The sequence below is a fragment of the Malus sylvestris genome, chromosome 14 (genome assembly GCF_916048215.2).
Source record: "Malus sylvestris chromosome 14, drMalSylv7.2, whole genome shotgun sequence".
Lineage (NCBI taxonomy): Eukaryota > Viridiplantae > Streptophyta > Magnoliopsida > Rosales > Rosaceae > Malus > Malus sylvestris.
This window is the reverse complement of record NC_062273.1, coordinates 26,779,347-26,801,045: the sequence shown is the minus strand read 5'-3', so window position 1 is coordinate 26,801,045 and position 21,699 is coordinate 26,779,347. Positions and strand designations below refer to the sequence as shown.

Genomic DNA, 21,699 nt, shown 5'->3' with positions numbered 1-21,699 from the left:
AGGGTGGTTGCAAATGGTTCTCTTATCCACTTTCCCTCCAAACCAATGAAAAACAAAAATTGCAACCTAAACTCCTACAATTGAATTTGGCAGAGCTGCTCAACTCATTGGAGACAATGGCAAAAGCTATCATGGGATTCACAATTACCACTCCACACATTCATAGCTCTTCTCTCCAAACAACAAAGTTGGACATCAGCAGCTCATCTACCAGATTGGTAAACATCCAACCTGTATCCTTATCTCAAATTTTCTTGTTATGTTTGAAACGGTACATGGGCGGACGTGGATTAGATCAGTTGGCCAAAACAGTTTGAATGTCCTTCAAACGTGTAGATTAGAGTAGTTTAGTGTATTGTCTCTTGTAAACAATATGGTACATGGAAATGCTTTTGAGGACTTTTTTTTTGCAGCTTAGGCAGTCTTCAAGCTCTGAACCATTCAGCGGCTGCAAGCAGGTAATTAACCATATTGATAATTTCTTAGTCCCAAAAATTTGAATTTTTATGAATATGTCAAAATCCATTTTCTGCATTAATTTTGGTTTTATAGGTTGAATTAGGGAAAAAGAGCAAAAGAACCTCTTTCTGCAGAACAAATGCTTTCCCTGATTGGCCTTTGATGGCAGTTCTAGTAGAGCACATAGAAGGCCAGAGAGACCTCATAACCCACAAATCCATTGTGCATCTCAGTGATGAAAACATAAAGAATGTCTGTAAGTATTATATTTCCTAATTACCTTTTTTTTTATTTGTTTTTGTGTAGTTTGTGGTGGATTTCAATTGGGAATGCATGAAAATTGTGACAATTTTTTGTTTTTGTAGATACTTTTTACATCATGTTCACTTGTTGGGGATGCTTGTTCTTTGGTTCCATGAAGGTAGTTAATTAGCTACTCTCACTTCACTCCTTTTTCTTCGGAAATTTAATTACGTTATATTATTTCATTAGCTTAGAGATTATTTTGAAGGGTGGGTGAATGTTTGCAGGATCCGTACTACGATTCAGAGACGTATAGAGGAGATGGAGGTGATGGCACTGGGTTCTGGATTTATGAGAAGGTACTTAATTATTATTTAAATTACTTTAATTTCCCATTTATGTATCTATCTCCAAAAAATATTTTCACACTTTTGAATAATGTTGAGTTAGATCATAGATTAAGCAAAGACCAATTGCTTCTCATAGTTTTATCAGGAAAAAAAAAGGCTTCAAGGAGAATAAGAAGGGCTTTGCTATATTTTAAGGGCTCTTACAAATTAACGCCTCAAAACTCCATTTCTTATTAAGAAAACAAAAAACACTTGAATGACCGTTTGAAGAAGAAGCTCCCCTAAACCCAACTGTTATTGCACCCGGTATTAGTGGTTGACAAGGGTTTTGTTTTTTGAGTGAATAATGACACTCATTGAATGAATGCAATGTACAAAGGAACAAGTGTAAAGAGTGGTTTGGTTAAAACCTTGTCGAGACTTTCAACCAAATAATATTTTTTGTTTGTTTACTATTGTTTGGATCTAACGAAGGACATGACACAGGATCGAGCACAATGGCGTTCTAAGATTCATATAGCCGATCCCACTCAGTGACTTGGATTTTCCAAGTCTCCAACCGAGAAGTTTTCCTCACTCGGGAAATTAAGGGAACACTACCCCAACCTACATGCTCCACTCAGAAAGCTTCAACATACAAGCTTTAACAAAGAAAATTCAAAGAACTTAGCGAAGAAGGCTTTGGTGTATTTAACACAATACGTTGAAATGAAGGAAAGCTTATTTATTGATATCCCCGATAAGCTACAAATATGTACATATACATGAGTCAAAATAAGCATACAAGAGGGAGCCTTCACAAAGGTTGCTTAGGAGAAGTCTCAGCAGTCGGTAGAGCCCCAGAAAGAGAAGGCACCGGAGGGGGATCATTTGGAGCCTCAGTACTGGACAGAACCCTAGAAGGAGGAGGCATCAGAGGTTGATCATTTGGAGCTTCATTACGCGGTACAGCCCCAGAAGACGAAGGCAATAAATGCCTTTGGAACAAACCCACAAATCTCTGATGATCAAGTAAAACCTGACCATCAGTTTCCTTCATCTGGTCAAGCTTCCTCTTCATGTTTGTAGCATAGTCATGTGCGAGCCGGTGCAACTGTTTATTCTCATGCTTGAGCCCTCTAATCTCCTGTTTGAGACTCATCACTTCAGCCGCCAATGATTCAACTTGGCGGGTTCGAGCAAATAGGCGTTGGGCCATATTAGACACAGAACCTGCACACTGAACACTGAGAGCCAGCGAATCCTTAACAGCTAACTCATCAGACCGTTTGGAAAGTAGTCTGTTATCTTTGGGAGTGAGAAGGTTCCTGGCCACCACCGCAGCGGTCATATCATTCTTCATCACGGAATCCCCAACGGTAAGAGGACCAGTAGGGGAGACGAAGGATGGGCGCCATATGTTGTCTGGAGAAGGCGGGGCTGCCTCTTCAACAAGGTTCAAGTCAAAACGACGGTCGGAGGGGCCAGACATTTTCAAAGGTGTTGAAGAGAGAAGAGGTCGGACAAATCAAGATCTTAGAAGTGCAAGAATGAAGCTTCTACTGGTGGAGATTCAAGTGTGCTTTGGAACTTAATGCCAGCCCCTATAAAAATCTGCACTCGACGAAGCTTCAGAAATCGAAGAGGCGCCTGCTCAGAAATCGAAGAGGCGTTTGCTTTCTCAAAAGCTGGGCTGCTTAGAGATCACGAGGGTTGATCTCAGAAATCGAAGAGGCGTTTGCTTTCTCAAAAGTTGGGCTGCTCAAAGACCACGAAGGCCGATCTCAAAAATCGAAGAGGCGCTCGCTTTCTCAAAAGCTGGGCTCCCCAGAGACCACGAGGGCCGATCTCAGAAATCGAAGAGGCACCTACTTTTCCAGCCTTTTCCAGCCTTGTCAGCACCTGTCACACGCACACTCAGTTTTGCGGAAATTATGGGCATTCTGTCAAAGACTTTTGGGGAAGTAGAAAACACATGAATCTTACTGTTCAATCACCCACTTCCCACACGCAACAATAGCTCATGGGTACCACAAATAACTTTGCCAAAGTTGAGCACGTGAAGCTTGCAGCTCCCACTACATCGCTCTGACCAAGAAGGGTAAAAGAATAGCAAAGAAACAGCACTAACAAAGTTTAGACCCATAAATTTTGAAGGTCTAGCTACCATATTATTACCCACAAGGGTAAAGGAATAGTACCACTGCTGGATAATTGGAAAGTCCCTGTGTGTCAACCTCTGTGCTTCGTGGCAAGGTAGACTAGCAAACATGCCCAACCTTTACTCACATTCGAGAAAACACTCCCAATAAGATTGCTTGCTCCAAAATCGAAGAGGCACCGTCCTCCGAATCTCGAGAGCCAGACTCCCAACATGACTACTTTCTTAAAAATCGAAGAGAGGGTAAAGGAACAGTACCATTGCTGGATAATTGGAAAGTCCCTGTGTGTCAACTTCTGTGCTTCGTGGCAAGGTAGACTAGCAAACATGCCCAACCTTTACTCACATTCGAGAAAACACTCCCAACAAGATTGCTTGCTCCAAAATCGAAGAGGCACCGCCCTCCGAATCTCGAGAGCCAGACTCCCAACATGATTACTTTCTCAAAAATCGAAGAGACACTGCTCCCCGAATCTCGAGAGCCAGACCCCCAGCATGATTGCTTTCTCAAAAATCGATGAGGCATCGTTCTCCGAATCAATCGAAGAGGCGCTCGCTTTCTCAAGAGCTGGGCTGCTCAGAGACCACGAGGGCCGATCTCAGAAATCGAAGAGGCACCTACTTTTCTAGCCTTGTCAGCACCTGTCACACGCACACTCAGCTTTGCAGAAATTATGGGCATTCTGTCGAAGACTTCTGGTGAAGTAGAAAGCACATGAATCTTACTGTTCAATCACCCACTTCCCACACGCAACAATAGCTCATGGGTACCACAAATAACTTTGCCAAAGTTCTCTGTCAAAGTTGAGCACGTGAAGCTTGCAGCTCCCACTACATCGCTCTGACCAAGAAAGGTAAAAGAATAGCAAAGAAACAGCACTAACAAAAGTTTAGACACATAAATTTTGAAGGTCTAGCTACCACATTATTACCCACAACTGTAAAGGAACAGTACCACTGCTGGATAATTGGAAAGTCCCTGTGTGTCAACCTCTGTGCTTCGTGGCAAGGTAGACTAGCAAACATGCCCAACCTTTACTCACATTCGAGAAAACACTCCCAATAAGATTGCTTGCTCCAAAATCGAAGAGGCACCGTCCTCCGAATCTCGAGAGCCAGACTCCCAACATGACTACTTTCTCAAAATCGAAGAGAGGGTAAAGGAACAGTACCATTGCTGGATAATTGGAAAGTCCCTGTGTGTCAACCTTTGTGCTTCGTGGCAAGGTAGACTAGCAAACATGCCCAACCTTTACTCACATTCGAGACAACACTCCCAACAAGATTGCTTGCTCCAAAATCGAAGAGGCACCGCCCTCCGAATCTCGAGAGCCAGACTCCCAACATGATTACTTCCTCAAAAATCGAAAAGACACTGCTCTCCGAATCTCGAGAGTCATACCCCCAGCATGATTGCTTTCTCAAAAATCGAAGATGCATCGTTCTCCGAATCTCGAGAGCCAGATACCACAGACCACTTTTTCAAAGTGCTCTGACAGAGTTAAAACATGTGAAACTGGCAGCTCCCACTACCGTGCTATGACCAAGCAGGGTAAAGGAATAGCATTACTACTTGTTGTTAGGGAGACTCCTATATATGTCGACCTCCATCCCCAACGGACAGGCAGACCTGCAAAAATGCTCAACCCTTCATCATATCTGAGAGGGCACTCCCAACGAAGCCTTTCGAAATATTCAGCTTTCTTTCCCCCCGATAATACCTCTGCAAACAAGCTATACTAGAGCAAGAATATCTCATATCATCAGGGTTAAAAGCAAGAGTATCCCATATCATGCTTTTTCCCTGTCTTTTCTTTTGGCCTTGTTTTTACCTGCAAGACAAGGAGAAAGAGAGCAATCAGTCAGCACTTGGAATCAAGCTTCCAGCCAGGAACTGACTGCCTGGAACCCCTTACCTGATTACTTACCTGGCATTGCTCTCGAGTACTCATCTTCAACATCTTATGTTTCCAGGGAAGATTCCGCATCTGCTTGAGGAACAGATAGGGCAAGTGCGAAGGATACAAGGAAGCATGTGGAGACAAGCGTAACAGCACACGTGCCGATACATTCATTACTCTGTCAAACGCAAAAGTATCCCATATCAGCAGGGTGGAACGTACTCTAGATTTGATGGACTTGTTTTGACCCTCAAATTCTTCAGTCGGCCTTATACTCTGGAGGAAACCAGAAAACCCTCCAGCTCAGTTCAAGAATAAGCCTGTGGAAAGTTACTTCTTCAAAAGCAAAAGTATCTCATATCATCTCTTTTCATTTTTCTTCTCTTTATCCTTCATGCTGCTGCAAGATGGGGAGAAGGTGAACAATCAGTCGGAGCTCTGATTGCTTACCTTGTCTGTCACCTCTTTCAGCAGACCCCCTAGCTCGGCGACTTGGGGGACTCCTACTACATGGTTTGTATCGCGCTTGACCAAGCCTGAAACTACAAGTAAGCTTCAAGTGAAATTGATACATTACCTTGTGCATCTCCACCAGTTAAAGATACCACCCCTGGATGGAGGAAGAGTACTTCCAGAGAAGATGCCACATCTACCTATGAGACAGATAAGGCAAGTCAAGACGACACCACACTCCGATACTTAGAAGTTTCGTGATTACGAGATCATTCTCCCACAATATTTCCTAATGTCATTTGTACTAAATCATTCACTTGTACTCACTAAATGAGAGCTTGAACCTATGTACTTGTGTAAACCCTTCACAATTAATGAGAACTCTTCTATTCCGTGGACGTAGCCAATCTGGGTGAACCACGTACATCTTGTGTTTGCTTTCCTATCTCTATCCATTTATATACTTATCCACACTAATGACCGGAGCAATCTAGCGAAGATCACAAAAAGCGATCGTTTTCGCTACCTAGGATCTATCTTGCAAGAGAACGGAGAATTAGATGGAGATCTCAACCATAGAATACGAGCTGGATGGAAAGAGTGCATCCGGCGTGTTGTGTGACCGTCGTAGGCCACTGAAGCTCAAGGGAAAATTTTATAGGACGGCAATAAGGCTAGCGATGTTGTATGGCACAGAATGTTGGGTGGTGAAGCATCAACACGTACACAAAATGGGTGTAGCGGAGATGAGGATGCTTCGTGGGATGTGTGGGCACACGAGAAAGGATAAGATTGGGAATGAGGATATCCGAGGTAAAGTAGGAGTAGCCGAAATTGTAGGAAATATGAGAGAAAATCGGCTCCGGTGATTTTGAACATGTGCAAAGAAGGCCGACTGACGCTCCGGTTCGAAGATGTGACTACGGGACAGAGGTTCAGGGCCGAAGGGGTAGAGGAAGACCTAGGACAACTTTGGAAGAGACTCTAAGAAAAGACTTAGAGTACTTGGATCTAACGGAGGACATGACACAAAACCGAGCGCAATGGCGTTCTAGGATTCATATAGCCGACCCCACTTAGTGGGAAAAGGCTTTGTTGTTGTTGTTGTTGTTGTTTACTATTGTTTAGTGACCACTTTGTAAACTGATTTTTGGATTGTTTTGGCAACCCTGCCTGTCCATGTGTGCTAGCCTCCTATATAAAGTGATATGAGCATCATAATTAATTGAAGATTCAATTATATATTTTGCTTGCCCTACAACTAAAAATTGTGGTATAACTGGTGATATTATTGCAGCAAGAAGACATAGAAGAATCAGCAAGAGCAGAATTGTGGAGGGAGGAGCTGATTGAGGAGATAGAACAGAAGGTTGGAAGTCTAAGAGAGTTGGAAGAGGCTGGAAAGAAGGAGGAGCTTGTCAAGTGAATCATCATGCATTGTTTAATATTCTTCCACAGTTTCACTTACACCCCTTCAAACATCCAGACGTTATTGTATATATACAACCTTTGAATGTTTTATCTAAGAGATAAAACATAATATTATTCAACTAAAACCATGTTGAAGATAGTTAAGTTCTCATGAAAAGAAACACCAACTTTTGGAGAGTATGATGAAGTTGTTACAGTTTCACTGCCATGAACACAGCAGTCAGTCTGAGTGCCATGACCTTTGTCAAATGTCATTCCTTTGCATTGGAATCCGATGATTTTTGTTAGATTGAGCATCCAATCTAATACTAATTGAGAATAAGGTAAAAGGCTTAAAATCTTTTAAGCTCTAACCTATATATATCTTAAACCTTCGATGTAGGATACGAATTTCAACGACACACGAACAATGGTTGTAGTCTCGCACAGAGCAATCCTTTAGCTAATTAACACTCACAGTCCCGGTGATTTTGTTAGGGGGAACTTACATGCAGTCTAGATGGGAAAATGTCAATATTCTCATATCATAAGTTGTCATGTATTTTACCTTATCTATATAACATTTAATAATTGATCATGAGATACCGGCACCTTCACGTCTCAATTACATGCAAGTTCTTCTCATCCGAGAGAACTAAACTCTGTCAATCCAGACAAAAATGAAAATAGGCATACCATAGCTAAAAGAACAAGGAACCAATTTGCCACTTGGCCTTGGACTGCTCAAGAAATATAAATTAATAAAACAGTAAAGTGGATTGATGGATAATTGGATTATTAGGGTTATGGAGAACAATACTGCACATTGATATGCCTCTTGTTTCTTTGCTTGGTGTAGACTCGTGTGGCACGAGAAAAAACAGTTCCAAAACTCGATGGATTCTAGAAGAACCTTTTACCTTGGTTTTCTTGCGAACCAGTGTTCCAAATTCAAAACTTATGGGCCACCCTAACTTTCAGCACACAAAAAATGCTCAAAATCTGTGGGCAAAGAGGTTCATGAACTGAAATAAACAGATCATCGCATGCGCATGCCGATGTAGTGGAACTTTATCATCATCATCATCATCATCTCATCATCCAGAATTAATATATATCTCAGTGCTCTCATTTTCACGCAATTTTATCCAGAGGAAAAATATCCGAGCCAACTCCCTTGCATGACACTCCCATAATCTATTGTTAGAGTATATACACACGTGTAACAATTGTATTGGAGGACTTTAGAGTTAGTTATATGTGTGATGTATTTATAAGTCATGTGGGTTACAGTTGGAGAGTAATGAAAAACAGAAAATTTCCCTCCTCTTTCTCTCTCTAAGTTTGTTCTCTCTCTTCGATACTTTTCCTTTCCATTGTTTTCTCTGTATCACATATATTAGGTTGTTATCATGGTATCATCGCCGACAATGGCTAACGCCGTCGTCTGACGATCTTGGTGACCGGTGCTTCCGCTTTCCGTTGGTGATTGGTGGAGTTCTGTTGTTTGATTGTCGTCGGAGTTCTCTGGTTGTAGATCGGTGTTGTCGTCGGAGTTCTCTGGTTGCAGCTCGTTGGTTTCTCAAACCCTAATTTTTTGGGGATTTCTGAGTACCGTGGTCGCTCGTCGTGGTGATTGTAGGTATTTGTCTCGTTCTATGCTCTATTGCTTCTTCGTGTTCGCATTTTTCGTAGATCTGGCTGTGCTTTGACGTGTTGATCAGTCGTTGATACTTGTCGATTGTTGATTTCTTGCGCCGATTGTTGGTGTGTCTGTTGTTTGCTTGTGGATTGTTGCTGGTTGTTGCTTGTTAAGCTTTGTTGATTTCTTCGAGATGGTGACTGCTGCTCAATTAGCGCTCACTCAATCGCCTATATCTTCATTGATACCTAGTGTTGGTAATACTGTGACTGTAAAATTAGATGATGCTAACTATGTTACCTGGAACTTCCAAATTGAGTTACTTTTAGAGGGCAATGGTATTATGGGCTTTCTTGATGATTCTACACCTTGTCCTGCAAAACACAATATCATTGAAACTGTTGATGGCAATGTGGTGGATACTTCTTCTGTCACTGATGCTTTCAAAGTCTGGAGAATTCATGACAAAGCATTAATGACCCTTATCACTGCAACCTTGTCTACTGCTGCGTTATCTTGTGTGATTGGGTGTCAAAGTTCCAAGGAGATGTGGGAAAATTTGAAGGAGAGATTCTCTAGTAGGACTAGAACCAACATTGTGCAGATGAAAATTGATTTGCAGAACATTAAGAAAGGGGCAGAATCTGTTGATCTTTATCTTCAAAGGATCAAAGATTGCAGGGATCAGCTAGCTGCTGTGGGTGTAGTCATTTCTGATGAAGACATTGTGATTGTTGCTCTTCGAGGTTTACCAACTGAATATAATACTATTAAGGCTGTTATTAGAGGACGAGAAAATCTAGTCTCTTTGCGAGAGCTCCGATCTCAGTTAAAGGCTGAAGAAGCAACACTTGAGGAAGGTTTTAAACAGCCCCTGATGACTGCCATGTATGCTCATGGTTCCGGTTCTATGTATGAAGTAGGAGGTTCATCTGGTGTAAAGTCTTCTTCTGGTAACTTTCCTAATAGTTCCTCCTCAGGTCAGTTTCCTCCAGGTCCTCAAATGGTCCAACAAGTTCAGCAGTTTCCTCCAGATCCTCAAATGGTGCCCGGAGTTCAGATGTCTCATTTTGCTCAACTGTTTTCTCCTCCACAACTGAGTCAACCACCTCAGTACTCACAGTTTCAGCAGTTACCTTTTTCAGGACCATATGCCTTTGTCTCTCAAACAGGTTCTGGTTCATACAACAATTTCAGGGGGAATAATTTCAAGAATAAAGTCAAGGGGAAGAAGTTTCATTCTGGATTTCAAGGGTCTCAGTCTCAGTCTCAGCCTCCTTTTCAGAACTTCAACACTCCAATGTCATCTGTGCCACCTTATAACCCTATGCTTCTTTGTCAGATTTGTGATAAAAAGGGTCACTCTGCCCTTCATTGCTTTCAACGTGGTTGTCAACTCTGTAATCGAGTTGGTCACACTGCAGCAACATGCTTTGATAGGGGCAATTCTAATGCATCCATGTCTGTGTCTCAGCCTCCTATGTACTCATCACAGTTTCAGGCTCCTGGTTTACCAGTTCAGCATCTGCCTCCGCACTATGTTTCTAATCCTTCTGTGGCTCACCAAGCATCATCTCCAGTAGCTTTTGCTGCTAGGACTACTCCATTACCTTCTGTTCCACAGCAAGAATTCTGGTTGCTTGACTCGGGGGCTACCAATCATATGACCTCTGATATTTCGAACCTGCAAGCTGCTACTCCATATCCATCCAATGAATCTGTTACTGGAGCTAATGGTGAAGGTTTATTCATATCTCACATTGGACAGTCTTGTCTTCCCACTCACTCTCATATGCTTCAGCTTAACAAAGTGTTACATGTCCCACAGTTATCTCAACATTTACTTTCTATGTATCAGTTATGCAAAGATAATAATTGTCGATGCATTGTTGATGAATTTTCTGTGTGTATACAGGACAAGGTCACCAACAAGGTACTCTACCAAGGACTGAGTAACAATGTTGTTTACCCCCTTCCTTTGTTCAAGCAACCACACTTAAAGCCTGCAGCTTATCTTGGACAGAAAGTGAATGCTTCTCTGTGGCATTGCCGATTGGGGCATCCAACCAACTCTGTAGTTCAATTAGCTCTTCGTAAGTCAGCTATTTCTTTTCCTTGTAATCCCATACCCCAAACATGTATCCCTTGCTTGCAAGGCAAGTTTACCAACTTGCCATTTCCTTCACTAGCAGCCAACTCTACTGTACCCTTTGAAGTCATTCACACTGATGTGTGGGGACCTGCCCCTGTCCTGTCTCTAGAAGGTCATCGATACTATGTGTCTTTTATAGATGAATGTACACGGTATACATGGATTTTTCCCATGATGAATAAAGCTGCAGTTTGTGAAATCTTTATTCAGTTTCATGCCTTTATTCACAATTTCTTTTCTGTTCATATCAAAGTGCTGCAAAGTGATGGGGGTGGAGAGTTTATTGGGTCTGTTTTTCAACAATTTCTCAAAACCAAGGGTATTTTGCATCAAATGTCTTGTCCTTATACTCCTGCACAAAATGGGTTGGTTGAGAGGAAACATAGACATATAGTGGAGACTGCACTCACCTTACTTCAACAAGCATCCCTTCCTTCACAATTTTGGTTTCATGCTTGTGCCACAGCCATTTATCTTATTAATCGCATGCCTACTTCTGTTTTACAAATGCAGTCCCCTTTTGAAGTGTTATATCATTTTCCTCCTCGACTTGATCATTTAAAAGTATTTGGGTGTGCTTGCTATCCTACTTTGAAACCCTATAGACACAATAAGCTGGATCCAAAAACCACACAGTGTATATTCCTTGGTTATGCAGCTCACTATAAAGGGTATATTTGTTATAATCTCAGAGATCACAAGCTTATTGTTTCTAGACATGTTGTATTTGACGAGGACACTTTTCCTAGTGTATTACCTCTGTTACCTAGCACACCTATGTCACTTTCCACATCACCATCATCAGTGTCACCGTATCAGGTTTCTCACCCCAACCTTTTTCACCATCCCTCCATTTTTCCCAATTTCACTGGACCAAATACAGTTACTCAGTCCTCTTCTTCAACAAATGGTGATCTTGTCCCTCCACAACGGTCTTCCTCTGTGGACACGACTCCACTGTCAGTCGCACAATCTGAAGTTCATCCTGATGTCGACATTCATCCTGATGTCACCGTTTCTCAAGTTCCGGACCTGCAACATGTTTCTGCTTCTCAGATTAATACACACCCAATGCAAACCAGATCCAAGTCTGGTATTTTCAAGAAAAAGGTGCTTCTTGCTCAGGTTCAGTCTTCTCTGATCAAAGAACCCCAATCTTACACAGTTGCTGCCAAGTCTGTTGAGTGGCAGAATGCTATGGAAGAGGAAATGGCAGCTTTAGTCAAGCAGAAAACATGGCGGTTGGTTCCCCTTCCCCCTAATAAAAATTTGGTTGGCTGTAAATGGATCTATAAGGTCAAACATAATCCTGATGGCACAGTTGCTCGATACAAGGCCAGGTTGGTGGCCAAAGGGTTTTCACAAGCAGCAGGTCTTGATTACTACGAAACCTTTAGTCCTGTGGTCAAGCCCACCACAGTGAGACTCATGTTATCTTTAGCTGCCACAAAAGGGTGGAAATTAAAACAGCTTGATGTCAAAAATGCCTTTCTGCATGGTTTTCTTGATGAGGAGGTGTATATGTGTCAGCCCCAAGGCTTCTTTGATCCTGCTCACCCTGAGTTTGTGTGCAAACTGGACAGATCTCTCTATGGCCTCAAACAAGCCCCTCGAGCTTGGAATGATCGTTTTACCAGGTTCCTTCTTACCTTGGGTTTCAAACCCTCCTATGCTGATCCTTCTCTATATGTGAAGCATGATGGGCAATCTGTTGTTGTGTTATTACTATACGTTGATGATATAATACTCAGTGGTGATAGTGACATTCAGATTCAATATGTGATTAATCAGTTAACAAATGAGTTTGAGATGAAGGATTTGGGACTACTTCATTATTTCCTTGGTCTTCAAATCGACTATCAGCCTCAAGGCTTACTTGTGCATCAGTCCAAGTATATTTCTGATTTACTCAGTAAGACCAACATGATGGATAGCAAACCTTGCACTACACCTTGCCATCCCAATCAGAAATTACTCAAACATGGTAGTCCTGTGTTTCCCGATCCGGGTCTTTATAGGAGTATTGTTGGGGCTCTTCAGTATTTGACATTTACACGACCGGATATTGCTTATTCAGTAAATCAGGTCTGCCAGTTCATGCAATCACCTCTAGAAAGTCATTTTATTGCTGTCAAACGTATTTTGAGATATCTCAGAGGTTCCATGACTCTCGGTTTATGTTTTAAATCTGGTCCTTTGGATATTAAAGCTTACACTGATGCTGATTGGGCTGGGGATCCTAATGACAGACGGTCGACCACAGGTTTCGTAGTGTTTCTGGGGTGTAATCCTATATCCTGGAGTTCTAAGAAACAACATACTGTTAGCAGATCTTCCACAGAAGCTGAATACCGAGCTATGGCTACCACAACTGCAGAGGTGGTTTGGTTACAACAGTTGCTTAAGGATTTACATCTTCCTTGTACTGACATTCCTCTTCTTCACTGTGACAACATATCTGCCATGGCCTTGGCCACAAATCCAGTACTCCATTCCAAAGCTAAACATATAGAGATCGACTGTCATTTCGTGCGTGAACGTGTTCAGCAAGGATCCATTTTGCTTCAGTTTGTTTCTTCTGCTGAACAGCATGCTGATATCTTCACCAAGGGGTTGTGTTTGCCTTTGTTTAGTACTCATTGTAACAATCTTATGCTTGGTTGTTCCTCGCATAAGCTTGAGGGGGAATGTTAGAGTATATACACACGTGTAACAATTGTATTGGAGGACTTTAGAGTTAGTTATATGTGTGATGTATTTATAAGTCATGTGGGTTACAGTTGGAGAGTAATGAAAAACAGAAAATTTCCCTCCTCTTTCTCTCTCTAAGTTTGTTCTCTCTCTTCGATACTTTTCCTTTCCATTGTTTTCTCTGTATCACATATATTAGGTTGTTATCATCTATGTGGGTTTTTGGTCCTACTCCATTTTTGTATTTGCCTGCACCTGCAGTTATTGCTGCCGGCAGCCATTTGCCATTGAAAATGGAATTATTTTGGGGGATCCTCAGTTAGTTTGTAAAACTCGGAGGAAGTAAAATGAATATATATAATATATAAGGAGATTATATTCATACATCCCAAATTACTTTTCTCACATTCTTTTAATTTTTTAATATTTATTTATCAAGTGTTAGTGGTGTGTAGAAAATATTAAAAAAATTAAAAAAGTGTGAGAAAAGTAATTTGGAGTGTGTGAATATAATCTCTCTAATATATATATGCGCGTAGGTACAGAAATTCTATGTGCATGGCCATGTAAGAAGATATTACATTTATGCAATTTCTTTAGTTTTGATCTTATTTATTGACATGATTAATGGCTTAGGATATGAAATAGAGTTTCAACTTCAGAGTTTAAGTCCAAAATTGGACACTTAAATAAGCGATTAACCAATAAAAAAATAGAAAACTAAAGTCTAAGAGATGAGTTTGCGTCGTAAAACATTAATCACGTCAATAAAAAGATTGAAAATAAAGAAATTAAGTAACAATAAAGTCTTCGTAATGTCGCTTTTTTTTTAATATTAAAATATTTATTCTTAAGAGGCAGAAGATGAACCTAAGTCAATTATGAATCACCTCCACGTTACATGATGTGATCATGTACTTAATTTAACCGTGTTAACTAATATAAAATCAATTATCTCTTAATCCAACAACTAACTTAATTATTTGAACAAAAAAAAACAAATAACAAATAATAACTGACTTGCGTTCTAAAGAGACTTCGGTTGAGTAAAGTGCAGAGCTTCAAACTTCTTGGAAATATCAAAATTTAATTTAAATACAACTTGATTTTCTTTCTTTTTCCCTTGATTTAGGGATCGGATTAGGCCACTTGTACCATGACTCAGCGCACATAATTATTAATGGGAAACTATCATCTGCATCTCAAACCTTGGTGTGTCTATCGATCGTGTGTTTGCAGTAGATATTTTGTATTAATTTATTGTTTTTTTTTTAAGAAGATTAGCTAGTGATTTCGTTATGACATTCTATCATTTTTTAGTCAAAAAACTCACAGTTGTATTTCAGCCTCTACCTGATTACTATCGTAGATTCTTGGTAATTAACCCAAATCATATTATGTCAAATACGCGTCTGAAATTCGTTCCCAACTATTAAGTTATTCCGTGGTGGTTGTATTAATTTATTGTTTAAGTCATAGTTTATGACCAAGATTTGCCATTATTGATTAAGCACTAAGCAGAAGACTGACCACAAAGTATCTAATTGTCATTTGTTTATTAAGTAAGATTAATAAGAAATTATAGAAGACAGAAAGCATTAGCCCTGGTCATGTCTTATGCCTTGTCAGGATCCCTTGTTTTCATATGATCAAATGATTAGGTATGAAGTTAATCCACCCTACACATATGAATAAATTTTAAAATTATTAAGGTTTGATGGTAATTAAACAAAACCCTTGTAATTCTAAAAATCTAAAATTACCTCTAATGAATTTTAAAATTAGCTTCGCACGAATTTTCCTAGCTTGAATTTCAAGAGTTTTTTTTTTTTTGGCCGACCAACAAGGTGAAAGTTTGAACTTGGAATATTTTTTAAGATACTATTAAACTAACAACTGGTGGTTAAGGGACACCGATTACAAAGCATTTCGCGTGTTAAAATATTTATTGACTACTAGCTACAATGGTTATAAAGTGTGATAACTGCTAAGCAAACCGCGTTTATGTAATAGGTGGAAAATTAAATTATGAGGAATTACATAAAAATATGAAAGAATGATAATTTATCTATAAAATCTATAAAAAGAAGAATTTGATGATATGCATCTCTTGACTTTTTTTATTAGAAAATAGTAAGAATTTCGCAAAGAAAATGATTTTTACTAACCATAATAGCAACGTACACTATATTGTATGATACATCACACACGATGATTATTGAAATTTGATACAAAACATTTCACATGTTAAAATATTTGTCTTGTTACTATAGCGTGTGATAACGGCTAAGCAAATCACGTTCCTGCAATAATTAAATAAAATGAAAACTAATGAAAATGATTTGAAATTTTTGAGTTTTAATGATAATGACAAAATAAAGGGTAAAATAATTAACTTTTTAGTGTAAAAATATGATTTTTGGTTAAAATAAACAGTATCGGAAACTTTTCATTAAAATTCTCTTAAATAAAATCATTCAAGAAAGATAATTTATCTATAAAAATAAGAATTTGACGATACGCATCTCTTGATAAAAAATTGAACTTTTTTTATCAGAAAATAGTACGAATTTCACAAAGGTAAAGATTTTACTACCCAAAATAGCATTCACCATAAAGAAAAAGTCAAAAACTAAGAAACAATTTTACTCGAGCAAGTAAAAAGAGAGATTAAAAGATAATCATCTTATCTAAATTTTGATGACGCAGACGCAATCTGGCTATCAGCTGCCAAATTTATCCGCTTTCATAATTTTTTAAATATCCCAATTAATATTTACACAAAACTGGAAGTTTTGACTGCCAAACATTTTCCTGAAATATAGCAATTGTTTAAAAACTTGCCAACTAAAGTCCGAAAACAATATCCAAAAATACAACATATATAATCCCATATATAATCAAGACACAGCTATAATTCAGTGTCATTTATCCAAAAAATAATAAAAATAGAAATAAATTTTTTGGATAAGAATCCCAGATTTTAACCTAAAAAATAGTTTTTGGATAACAGTAAAAATCCATATCAGAAGGACCCCACCTAACCATTTTCGTTTTTTTTTTCTAAATACCCCACTTCTTCCTCCTCTCTCTCTCTCTCTCTCTCTCTCTCACGCCCAAGTTTTCAAAGAACCGGCACAACTCTTGTCAATTAGATTTTTAGTTAAAAAGGAGGCAGCTTTTTGTTCCAAGCTTTTGAACTTTTTGTTTAAAAGAACAAGTTTTGTTGAACTTTTGATTTAATTTTGATCCATTTTTTGGCCGTTTCGATTCGAAAAAGTGGTTTTTTAGGCAGAGGATCAAGTGGGATTTGGTGGGTTTTCTTGTTTTCGTTGTGAAATCTCGGAAAAAGGGCGTTTGATTCGACATGGCCAAGGCATTTGCATCACAGAGTGGTTTCTGCATTTCTTCTGGGTTGGATGAAATTGCAGTTGGCTCCAAATCCCCCAAAGGGGAATTCAGGGTTTCTCCCTCCTTCAGTACCTCACAATTTAAGGATGCAAATTCAAGAGCTTTTCCTTCATTGAGTGTTGATTTCTTGGGAAAACCCATGACTCTCTCAGATCACAAGGGTTTGGAGAATTGTAGGGTCAGAAAACCTAGCAATTTCTCTGTGCACGTATGTAAAGGCCTCTCCTTTCTCCCTTTTGACTTTTGGCTTTTGGCTTTTGTAGGTTGTTGTGTTTTCCCATTGCATTTTTTGTGATCTTTTTTTAATTGGGAATTTATGGTTTTTCAGGCACAAGCATCTGTCTGTATAAGCAGAGCTATGAGGTGGTGGGAAAAGACCCTTCACCCCAACATGGTGGAGATCCATTCTGCTCAAGAACTTGTTGATTCCTTGAAAAATGCTGGGGACAGATTGGTTGTAGTTGACTTTTACTCACCTGGCTGTGGAGGCTGCAGAGCTCTCCATCCCAAGGTATATATTTGGTTTTTAGTTTATGTTCTGGCAACCGATTTATACATTTCAGAGAGACGGACCAACGGCACACTAATCCGCCTCGGAATTATGGCAACTTGATTGATTTATTTGTTAGAGCTTTAATCTGAAACTTGATTGATTGATCAGATCTGTCAGCTGGCTGAATCGAACCCGAATTCGATTTTCCTCAAAGTTAACTATGAAGAGCACAAGACTATGTGTCATGCTCTCAACATTCATGTGCTGCCATTCTTTAGATTCTATAGAGGCGCAGATGGTCGCGTGTGTAGCTTTAGCTGCACCAATGCAACTGTGAGTATTTCCTGCAATCATGATCTTGTTTATCGAGTTTTAATTGCAACGAATTAGTGGATTGTTTGTGGAACAAGCAACTGAGTCAGAATTCTTATTTAACAGATTAAGAAATTCAAAGATGCACTGGCGAAACACGGGTCCGATCGTTGTAATCTTGGGCCGGCGAAAGGGTTGGATGAATCTGAGATACTAAAGCTAGCTTCAATAGGTGAAATATCAACAACATCATCGACTTCCACGAAGGAAGAAAGATTGGAGGATCTGCTCGCGAAAAGCGTAGATTTTTCGGGTGTTTGGAGCAATGCAGGCCATAGCATAGAACTAGAGGAAGAAAGTTCCATGGTGAAAGTTTAAAAGCAGCTTCTCGAGGGCAGTTTCCTACATGGTGTGATTGTACATATCTTTTAGCTTTTGGGTTTCCCATAAGCAGGTGGCTCTGGCTTTTTTTACATCGAGCCCTGCCTAGTTTGGTTACATCTGTTATTTAGATTGGATGTTGTGATCTGTTTAATGATTTTTAATCAGATCTAAAGCTTGTTGGCTTCAAATTTGCCTCTCCTATTTTTCATCTATTCAAACCCTAGCATTAACCAAAACCTGCTTTTCTTGGAAGTGCTTTTTGTCACACTTCTTGAACTATTTCAAAAAGTGCATGGCAATCTTGACAGGGTCCTAGCAACGATCTTTTCTTGCAGGCCCCAAAACTTATTTTGTCAATCATTCCAGCTAGGGGAAACTTTTCAATTCCCTCTTTAATTTTTTGAAACTTGTTCTTACTGTCAAATTTTCCGGCAAAATTCCAAGTTTATTTCATTAAAACTTATATAAACCGAAAAAATTGGTATGTATTTTAAGATTAACGGAGACTCATAAGTCCATAACCATATTATATGTTAAGAGAGCAAATCACAACCAAATTGAACGTTAAGAGGGTAAATCGGAATTCTATGGGACAATGAAGATTTTTGGAGAGCAAGTTCTCTATCCGTTACTAGTATAAATTATAAATAAAATCACAAGGCACATGGAATATTACACACGTAAAGTTCATTTAGAAGTGCTTTAAGATAACTAAAAGCGTTTTTTTAGAGAAAAAACGCGTTTAGATTTCAAAAGCACTTGAAGTGTTTTCTGTAAGAAGCAAAAAACACCAGTCATCTAAAACGCTTTTAATCATTTTAAAAACACTTCCAAATAAGATTGTAATTCTTCGTGCCAGTCTATCTCTGTCAATTTTCCCGTCTCCCCTCTTTAAATTTAGGCCACACAGGTGTAACTTTATGTGGAATTTTTTTTTTTTTAATCAATTTGTGGCCGCCCTTGAATTTTGACAATGAAAGTATAAAACAATGGTGTTGGAAACCGGCCAAACTTTGTTGGCTTTGCATCTTGGATTTGGATTATGATTTGGCTTTTGTTAGAGAAGGAGGGAATCATGGGATATATTTGGACTTTTTGGGATTTTGTCCGTCGTTTTGGAATCAATGTGGCAGTTGGAGAGCCAAACTTTGTATTGTTTTCAACATCCAGTTCCCCAAAAAGTTATGTGGGTTTAACAAACGGAGGCAGATTGTCTGCCCTCCTGGATGTCCTTTTAATCCTTTTATATTTTATACAGTCACGATTAAACTACGTTAATATTTTATATTAATTTTTTATAAAGATAATAAGATAAAAAGTAATAAGAATATAAAATATTGACGTGCCTTAACTGTGACAGCACAAATAAAAAGAAATGTGAAGGACATCCAAACAGGGCAGACAATCTGCCTCCTTAATAAACGTTTCACATGAAAACATCATCCACTTTTTTAATGGCCCATTTATTTGGTGGCGTGTGGTGCGCCAAGTGTGGGGTGTAAAATAAGGTAGGTCATATTAATAGGAGAGATTTTTTAATGTGACGTAAATACAATTTGGTATATTAATTGTTATTATACAAAATGTTAGAATTTTTTTTTCAAGTCTCTAACTACTTTTATTATAACATTTGGTGTATCAAGTTGTGTTTTCAACACATTAAAAAACTTCTCTATTAATATGATCCGAGAAGAACTTATATGCACTCATAACACCATAACCACAGTGTTCTAAGTCAATTAAGTGATGAAACTCAACAGTGATAGGCTATAAAATAGGGTGGTGCTATCGAAACACCCATTTTTATCTCTCGTGATCAAATGAATTGAAGAAGATTAAAGAATAAAAATTCACAAAAAGTTTGCAAGAAGTAAAAATGAGTGTGTGGATAGTACCAGCCTTAAAATATCACTACTTGGGCATCTATGACATGAATTTCTCCTAAACCAAATACATTAAGTCGGTTCTCATATGAACATTGCCAAAAATAGATGAAACTCATTACTCAATGAGTTTTAAAACAAATTCATATTTATGTATCTCAAAAACGTAAAGTGAGATGTAAACGTAATTTATGCATCTTAAATTTGCGTCCTTTTATTGGAGATGCTCTAAAAAGTGGAAAAAAAAAATTGATTCAATTTGATTACAAGTAGTTCAACAAAATGTTCATTACGTACTTATTCAAAGTTAAGGCTAAGCAATGAACACATATGTGCCCTACACATCCTGGAAAATGATTTTAAACAAAAAAATAAATAAGCAAAAAGGAGGCCAACTAGTTTTGATTGGTCAACTAACGTGGAACTGACGTGGATGGGCCCAGAATCCTACTCAGCGTGGGTCCCAGGGAGGAAAATAATGGAAAAAAAGTATGGGCAAGTGAGGATGAACCAGCATCCCTTTGTTGGCTATATATTTGATAAAAAAACGTGCAGAATCCATGCAAATCCAGAGCAATGTGCAGTTTTTATTTTCCACTTCCATGTTAGTGGATACAATTTTTTATTTTTATTTTTATTTTCTCGAAGATTTGGATAAATAATTGGATAAGATGTGAGTTGTGAACATTTTGATAATCTAGTAATGGAAAATTTTATTTGAACCCAGTAAATTTATTTCTACATTCGTTAGACTTTGTTCAATTATACCCCAAAAAAAGGGGTGTAGAGAGATATTATCAACTGGCGAATGGTTGGTCGAAATGGCTGTGAGAGCCACAATTGGCATGAAGGTGGAGAAGAACAGTAAAAAGATAGGGGGGTTGTGGTCTTTGACGACATCGGGAGAACGTGTTGCCTGATCTAGGTTGGGTTTGTTGGAGAAATATAGGGGTAGTTATGGCCATAGGAGGTTGAAACGTCTGTGTTAGTCTTCCTAGCCCTTGAAAATGTGGACTGCTATGGTGCTGTTACCAGGTGGTCTCCTTTTTATCAAAAAATAAAAAAAGAATTGCAAGGTTGCACCGGTATTTTGAGCTACAATTTGCTGGTTTTTTTTTTAATTAGGTCATGAAGGTTTAAGAAAATAGTAGTTATACAAAAATCCAGCCCCATGCAATTGGGCACGATAAATTGAACGTCGACGACAACATGTTTGGGAATGACGACTGGAACCAAGTCCGATTGCTGTTACGGTAGGTGGTTTATGTGTTTGTGTTATTGTTTTTGTCAAGTTTGTAACTTTTGCATTTGAGGGTAACATGGTAGGTTTGTAGAACAAAGTTTTTTAGTTGGTTTCTTTTCTTCTTCTTTTTTTCCAACGTTTTTGAGTTGGCTTCGGAAAGAGAATTATCGGGCTTGGATAAAATTTTCCTTTGTTACATTGTGGGCGTTGTAAATTGGGCATTGTAACATTACCTGGTAATTCAAACCGTCTAATTTCATATCGATTTTTAAAGATCTACTCTGCAATAAAAACAACAATATAATAGATGTTGTTTTATTAACAACCCACATTTTGTTGATTACACCCCACGTACTTAATACATCACATTTACTTTTTAAATTAAAATTTTTCTTAACACACCCCATGTATTTCCCAATACTACCCTTACACCTCACATCTCATACACCCCATAATCATCAACTAATTAATCACACATCAAACTCTTCACCTCTTTCAAACAAAAGAATAATCAACATTTTAAAGACGAGAA

At 38.7% G+C, this 21,699-nt stretch overlaps 2 protein-coding genes across 2 annotated transcripts; both read left to right on the top strand.

The window, feature by feature from the left end:
• Positions 1–26: 26 nt before the first annotated feature.
• On the top strand, positions 27–7,157 carry LOC126598937 (photosynthetic NDH subunit of subcomplex B 4, chloroplastic-like). Its single transcript, XM_050265331.1, has 6 exons — positions 27–218; positions 414–458; positions 553–715; positions 825–880; positions 990–1,061; positions 6,844–7,157. Exons 1-6 carry the CDS (start codon positions 117–119, stop codon positions 6,970–6,972), a joined length of 567 nt encoding a protein of 188 aa, XP_050121288.1. The 5' UTR covers positions 27–116; the 3' UTR covers positions 6,973–7,157.
• A 9,353-nt stretch (positions 7,158–16,510) lies between these two features.
• Positions 16,511–18,229, top strand: LOC126598929 (thioredoxin-like 1-2, chloroplastic). The gene is made up of 4 exons (XM_050265315.1): positions 16,511–17,060; positions 17,181–17,363; positions 17,514–17,678; positions 17,784–18,229. The coding sequence occupies exons 1-4, from the start codon at positions 16,809–16,811 to the stop codon at positions 18,033–18,035; spliced, it is 852 nt and encodes a 283-aa protein (XP_050121272.1). The 5' UTR covers positions 16,511–16,808; the 3' UTR covers positions 18,036–18,229.
• Positions 18,230–21,699: the final 3,470 nt, after the last annotated feature.